The sequence below is a fragment of the Apium graveolens genome, chromosome 4 (assembly GCF_009905375.1).
Source record: "Apium graveolens cultivar Ventura chromosome 4, ASM990537v1, whole genome shotgun sequence".
NCBI classification, from domain to species: Eukaryota; Viridiplantae; Streptophyta; class Magnoliopsida; order Apiales; family Apiaceae; genus Apium; species Apium graveolens.
The window spans coordinates 309,437,290-309,445,112 of NC_133650.1; the positions used below are offsets into that span (position 1 = coordinate 309,437,290).

At 37.5% G+C, this 7,823-nt stretch overlaps 1 protein-coding gene across 4 annotated transcripts; it reads right to left on the reverse strand.

Moving 5' to 3' along the window:
* Nucleotides 1-4,308: 4,308 nt before the first annotated feature.
* LOC141721692 (bidirectional sugar transporter SWEET7b-like) lies at nt 4,309-7,472 on the reverse strand. 4 transcript variants are annotated; one of them, XM_074524741.1, is made up of 6 exons: nt 7,368-7,472; nt 7,058-7,094; nt 5,751-5,970; nt 5,448-5,609; nt 5,194-5,313; nt 4,309-5,035 (listed from the first exon to the last, which is right to left on the reverse strand). In XM_074524741.1, the coding sequence occupies exons 3-6, from the start codon at nt 5,898-5,900 to the stop codon at nt 4,730-4,732; spliced, it is 738 nt and encodes a 245-aa protein (XP_074380842.1). In that variant the 5' UTR covers nt 5,901-5,970; nt 7,058-7,094; nt 7,368-7,472; the 3' UTR covers nt 4,309-4,729. The 4 variants fall into 4 exon arrangements, with proteins under 4 accessions (XP_074380842.1, XP_074380839.1, XP_074380840.1 ...); XM_074524738.1 differs by having other exon boundaries at nt 7,261-7,375; XM_074524739.1 differs by having other exon boundaries at nt 7,270-7,368.
* Between the last annotated feature and the right edge of the window lie 351 nt (nt 7,473-7,823).

A 7,823-nucleotide genomic window follows, 5' to 3' on the forward strand; every position in this document is an offset into this window, starting at 1 on the left:
TGGCTTAAAAATAAGCCACGAGAACAAGGTTGCACCTCCACCCCCAAGAAGTAGTTTAACTCACCAAGGTCCTTCAGAGAAAATCGCAGAGCAAGCTGATTAATAAACTTTGATACAGTACTGGAGCATGGGCCTGTGATTATGATGTCGTCTACATATACAAGGACATATATGGGTGTCTGCGTATCTTTTTTAAAAAATAACGAAGTATCCATGACTGAGTTTGTGAAGCCACTATTAAGAAGAAAATTTCGAAGTTCATTATACCAAGCTCGAGGTGCCTGTTTCAAACCGTAGATTGCTTTACGTAAACGACATACATAATGAGGTTTCTCTTGGTCAACAAACCCTGCAGGTTGAGCCATGTAGACATCTTCAGTTAAGGTTCCTTGTAAAAAAGCATCGTTGATGTCAAGTTGCCTTAAGTTCCATCCATTTGAGACAGCAAGAGTGAGTAGTATACGTACAGTTGATGGTTTAATGACAGGACTAAATGTTTCTGTATAGTCCAGGCCAGGGCGTTGATGAAACCCTTTAGCCACCAAGCGAGCCTTCAGCCGGTCAACCTGTCCATCTTTTGTGTATTTAGTCCGAAAAACCCACTTACAGCCAACTAAATTTTGAGATGGAGAATGAGGGACAAGCTCCCATGTATCATTGTCAACAAGAGCTTTATATTGTAATTCCATTGCATTCTTCCATCCTGGGTCAACAAGGGCTTGCTTAACAGTTGAAGGCTCAACGGATGTACGTTGGGCAGAGAGATTTAATTTATTAATGGGTTTAAAGATATTATTTTTTGCTCGTGTTGTGAAGGAGTGAGTTGGAGCAAGAGGAGGAGGTGGTGTAGGTTGGTCCATTTGAGTGCTGGACATAATATTTTGTTGATTAGATTGATTAACAATGTGACTAGATGATGATGGAGACTCTTCAAAATTAGTGGAAGATTGTACATTGGATGGTGATACAGGAATGGCAAGGTTAAAGTTACACCATTCGTCTAATATAGCACGTGGCGGAGGTGCGGAATTATTAGTAGCGAATGGGTAAACATCCTCGATAAACCGAACATGGCGAGATGAGTATACGCGAAAAGTAATAGGATCGAGGCAGAGATAGGCATGTTGGGCAGGGAGGTATCCAATAAAAACACAAGCAATAGACTTGGGTGCCAATTTGTGAGGAGTGTATGGCCGAAGCCACGGATAACAGAGACATCCAAAATTATGAAGATTATCATATTTGGGTTTGATGCCAAATAGAGTATGATAGGGAGATTGATTTTGAAGAGTGGGAGTTGGCATTCTATTAATTAAGTACACGGCTGTTTGGATAGCAACAGACCAAAATTTGAGAGGCATAGATGCATGAGTAAGGAGTGCAAGACTAGTCTCTACTATATGTAGGTGTCTATGTTCGGCATATCCGTTGTGTTGAGGAGTATGAGGAGGACTTGTGAGGTGAGAAATACCATGATGAGAAAGAAAGGGAGCTAATTTCTGAAATTCGCCACCATTGTCAGAATAGAAAGTTTTAATTGACTTACTGAATTGTTTTTCCACAAAGGCTTTGAAGTTTGGAAATATAGTTGCAGTGTCTGATTTATTTTTCATAGGATAGATCCATATATATTTGGTATAATGATCCACAAACACTACATAATATTTAAAATTATCAAAAGAATATATTGGAGATGACCAAACATCACTAAAGATAACTTCAAAAGGAGATGATGTAGTAAGTGTAGATATGCCAAAAGGAAGTTTATGACTTTTATTGATCAAACATGAATTACAATGAGAATCACGACTATGAGAAATTTCTAAACTAGAGAGCAATTGCTTAAATATTGAAATTGATGGATGTCCTAGACGATGATGCCAGTCAACTTGTTTGGTGGCGTGGAAGACTCGAGATGGTTGAGGAAGAGATTTTGGCCACTCATAAACTCCGTCCTTAAATGGCCCTTTAAAAATTATTTCCCCCGTACTACGCTCCTTGATGCAAAAGAGAGATGATGAGAACTCAATAGTCACATTATTATCAAGGCAAAATTGATAGATAGAAATTATATTTTTGTGCATAGAGGGAACACATAGAACATTATTTAAAGAAAATGACTGAGAGGAGGAAGGGAGAAGAGTAGAACCAATGTGAGAGATGGGAAGACCAGAGCCGTCGCCAATAATAATTTCATCTGTACCATCATAAGGAGAGTGAAGAGATAAGTTTGCCAAGTCTGTTGTGACATGGTGGCTTGCGCCGCTATCTAGTAACCAGCCCGGAGTTCGTTGTGAAGATGATACATCTTGGACACCAGTAGAGATATTTGCCGTGGCAACATTAGCATGTGGAGTGTTAGTGCGGAAGCTGCGGGGAGGCAAGGTAATAGATGGATGCACTTCTCTGAAACTTGGGCAATAGGCAAGAACATGGCCCTTTACATTGCACCACTGACATTTACCAGCAAAAGGCTTAAAGTGCTTAGGCGGTTGAGGACTGTTCGAGATGGCAGGAGGAGGCGATGAACGTTGCGCAAAACGATTCTGGCCATAGTTGGGATTCCAGCGAGTGTTAGTAGGATGTGCAGTAGCCGGAAAAATAGGAGAGTTTTCACGTGCAATAGCCGTATTAATGAGAAGTTCCTTGTTGATGAGCTTCTCGTGTAGCTCTTCAAAGGAAATTGGGGTATCACGCGCATGGACAGCATCTATAACAGATTGGAAGCTGGGATCAAGACCATCAAGAACTCGATCAAGAACATCCTCGTGAGGAATTATAGTACCTAAAAGAGCAAGTTCATCCACAATACGCTTTAGCTGTTGCATAAAATCAGAAATAGAAAGAATACCCTTGGAAATTTGTCGTAGTTGCGCCTTGAGTTGTTTGACATGACCACGAGATGGATTAGCATAAGTGTTTGCAAGTATGTCCCAAGCAGCTTTTGTAGTAGATGCACGGGTAATGAGCGGGCTGATGTTGGTGGAGAGAGTTCCAGCAAGAGCGCCGAACAATAGTTTGTCTTGACGTACCCAAGTATTGTATGCTGGGTTAATCTCAGACGCGTCACCCTTGGTTATGGTTTTGGGAGGAGAAGTATGAGTACCATCAATAAAATGATACAAATCGTACCCAATGAGGAGAGCTTCAACTTGTGACTTCCATGTAAGATATGTGGATGGTGTTAGTTTTTGCACAGAATGAACATTCACAACCACCAGGGGTTTGGAGGGTTCGCTGGAATTTGGGATGGTGCTACTGCTATTAGTAGTATTCATGATGAGGAATAGAGAAAAAGAAAAAAAAAATTGAGGAGAGGAGGATCAAGAGACTCCTGATACCATGACAAGTATAGGAGATATATGGGAGAAGTGTATATATTTGTATTAGCTTTACAGATATTTATACACAACACATTGTACCGATAGAATTACAAAGCCTATAACTTAGGAACTGATATTTACAAAACTCTATAACAGACTAACCAATATAGCTATCACATAAGAGATAACTACTACTGCACTCATATATCTTTATCAGTACGTTGGCCTAGAGGAAGGAGATAACAAAGAACCATAAAGCAAGATTGTATCTTCTTTTCATGAGTGTTATTTGCAGCAGCCGTTTGTGTGATTGTGAAGCTATACTTGTACAGTTGTACTAGAGGTCACAATTCTTTCATTTGGACTTTCGTGTTTCGTGTTATGAATACCTAACTCAAAAATGAACCGTTAAAGATTCGTTTCGTCTCGTGTTCGTGTACCTTCATTTCATGGACGTTTATAAAAACATAAATCAACAGAGTCAAATGTCATTGTTTAGCTTGGTCTTGACAAAGCAACAGGGGAATCTTTTGTTTCTCCTAAAAACATTTTCACCCTATTTATTTTTACCTTCTTTTTACATTATTTTGAAAATTATTAGAATCATTATTTTGATCACGTCATTTTTTTATCTGATGTATTTATAACACGAATGCATAAATCAGGTTGGCTCTAACAACATTCACATCTCATTACTCATCTATTCCTGATCCCCTTAATTTAAGAAATTTAAGAAATTTAGCTTAAATATCATGTTACATCCCATTTGAGTCCCTCTATTTGGGACTTGTTTTTCATTCCCCATTTTATATTTTAGTGGTTAAAGTTATGAAAAGAGGTGGGAGAAAGAATTAATAAAAAATAATATAAAGAGAGAGACGGGAACGGGGATTAAGATGTAGGAAATTTTTTGAAGATAAATAAAATATGAGAAAATTTTTAGGAACTTACTATTTATAATATGTTTTGGGGATGGGGATGTGGATATCATTATCAATGGTCATTATCAATGGTTAACGAAGGGGAGTGTTCTTTTTTACAAAAAAGTCACAGAATTTAACCCCTAAATAGATACTCCCTCTGCCTCTGTCCCATTGAATTTTATACATTAATTTTCGGCACGCTTTTCAATACTCCTTTAAAGCATAACTCCACAATATTTTTTTAATTTTTTTTTCTGAATAAAAGTTTCATGTTTAAACTTTTATTCAAAAAAAAAAAATTTAAAAACATTATGAAACTATACTTTATAAAAGTCTCGAAATACGTGCAAATAGTAAACGTAGAGAACTCGACGGAACGGAGGGAGTATTAGATACTGTCCTAGAGGTTCACCACAAAACACGTGCCTAAATCAAAGATAATATTAAGTTCCAAGATCATAATATTTGTTGTTATCTTCACACCTAAACCATGTCAACCCCATCTCGGGGTTGCCCGGTTGATGGCCCAAGGTTGGCTATGTCATGCTCAACCTGAGCAAGCTGGGTTTGGTACAACTTCAGTGCTTGCTGGATTTCTTCATGCTTAAGCTCAAGAGCAAGCTTCTTCTGCTCCATCCTCTGCTCCATATCAGCTAGCTTCCCCTCACTCAGCTCAGCTTGGGCTAGCTGCTCCTTATCATCATCACGAGCCTTTGGAGTTCTTTCTCTGTAAAGACAATATAGTCTCAGGTGATACAATCCCCATAAGCATCCAAGACCATTAGGAGCCTACAACAAGAGATCATAAAACTAGTTAACTAAAAAGCTTCAAACTAATTAAATCACACCGTGAAAGGTACATATATATTTTGTTTACCCGCACCAATCAATCAAATCTATGATTGCATTACTTAATAACGAGAATCACATTTTAATAAATATATTACCGCAAAGAAACTGTCAGATCCAAGTGCGGCATAGATACACCAACAAAGTCCACTGAGGATGTCACCCAAGGTAACTGGTAACGACATGCACTCTGCACTCTTTGTGTCTTTCACTTCCAACTGTTACATACACAAATGTAATCATCAGAGATTTACAAGACTAGGAGACAATCAACGTTACTACACATTTTCACACAATTATCAGGTGATACAATTATGAGCTACGGCTATTAATTATCACATGCAATACGTACCATGAGTGTTGAACGAGGCGTGAGCATGAATAAACACATGATGAAGCAAAAAAACCCAACATACAGTGTTCTGGTCCGAACATTATGTTCTAGTCCAATCAACAACCCAGAAACAAGGCCGATCACCAACAACTCAGTCAGAAATACACTTCCTACGTACATCTGTAATACATACCATGTGTCGATTGATCACTACATATGCATTATAGTTACACAACACGGAGGTACGTAGTATAAGTAGTTATTAAGGAAATTTAAAATACGCAATATATGTATCATATACAAACAAGGTACTTATCTTACCCTTTTATTACAGCTGGAGTAGAGAAGGAAGATGGTAAGATAAGCAATGTGTATAGCAAGGCCAGTGCCAAAAGCAGTTAGCAAAAGTAAGTTTCCAGGGTGAAAAAACGGTACACCATATAAAACCAAGAAGAGACAGTTCATCGTCATGGCAAGATAATAGCCAGCATTGATGTCTTCCAATGAATTAGATTTCTTTACTGCTTTGTAAAATGTTGGTCTGCCAAAGCACAAACATGATTTATTAAAAAGATCAAAATGTTGTGATACATGATCACTACTACAACTATAAAATACACTGCTGTTTCGATTTGCTATCACCCACCAAACTGTTTTGCTGTATTGAAACAGCCTATATTGGTCATATTTGATATCTGCAACTAACGTAGGAAAGTATTTATCGAAGTCTTGGACCACAACTCGACAAGCACAGGGTGTAATATAGTAGGCCATTGTAGACTCATTGACTTGACTAATGTAATGTGCCCTTGGTAGGAAGACCAAATATGGTGCCCATACAGAGACACTCATTCAACAAAGTTGCATAATATGAACATCTAACAGTTTGGCAGAAGAAGGTAAATTGAGTATGTTATTATAGAAGACTTGAAGTTTGCTTAATACACAAAAAAAATATTAGTAATGCTAATCAGTTCTCTGAATTATTTATCCAACACAAACAAAAATCGTATCAAAGGAAAAATAACTAATAACAAGAAGCTTCCTTTACCAAATATAACAGCAGTTAAATACGAATAAAAGGAAAATTCAGTACTTCTAAATTCAACATCAGAACAGCCTTTTACCAATGCAAGTGAACATGTTCAATTTCAAAATTCATCAATGACATACATTTAGGTAACAATTCGATATAATAGACTATCGACATTAACAGAATCTTCCCTACTTAATACACAATTCTAAAGTCACCCCCACAGAAGTTTGCAACTTCCCGTTCCAACTTAGTACTCCTACAATATGCTACTGATATATATTCGAGACTGTCAAAAAAACTGTTCTCAACTAAAACAGAGAAAAATTCACTTGACGTTAGTTGAGAAAACCTGTATTTCGAACAAGCCTTGAACATCAATACCGCGGTGGGAGGCAGAGAGAGAGAGTTTCAAACCGAGAAAACGAAATACAACATGTAAACAAGTGATACACACTACACACAAACATATATACAAGAGAGAGAGAGAGGGAAAGGGGAGAGAGAGGGAGAGAGGGAGAGGGGGAGAGAGAGAGAGAGAGAGAGAGAGAGGGAGAGAGGGAGAGAGGGAGGGAGCGAGAGAGAGAGATCTTACATTTCAGAAGCAAACAGGCAAATGGAGATGACATTCGCTGTACAAAGAAGAACAAAAGAAAAAAGGGAGAGCAGTATCAGTAAAAAATCACTTACAGAACCTTAACTTGAACATAAAACAAGCATCTACCAAATTAATAAAATAAAACACAAAACCCTAATGTGAACTGTAGAAGCAAATCAACATGTTAAAACCCTAATAACCTATTATACCGAAGACCACACGAACCACATCTTTATCCACCATCTTATCCAGAGAGAGAGAGTAATTTATCAATTGTATATTATTACAGAAGGAGAATTAGAATGACCTATAGGCTATAGCTCGACTTCGACTTCAGACAAGCGGCAACTATATACACGGCCACAGGGCCTTTACATTAAACCGGCCCCATTCAATTCTTGGGCCCATCAACCAAAATTTAGACATTCCATTCCTTTTTTTTAACCTTTTCGGAACTTAGAGCAGCTCCAATACTGCCTCGGCCATTTCACCTTTTTGTGGGGTATGTATTTGTCATGTCAAATTGGGTTGGCCAAATGGAACAAATGGCCAATTCCCTCCAATGTTATGCCCATTTCCTTTAATGTATAGTACTTAATGTATTCATATTATATTATACTATCATAAATCCCGTGCGATGCACATGTTATCATTAATATTTTAAATTTTTATTTATTCAGTTATATTATATTTTTAAAATATTTATATAAATATATAATGATTATAAATTTATCATAAAAATAATAGAATAACATGTGGTCGT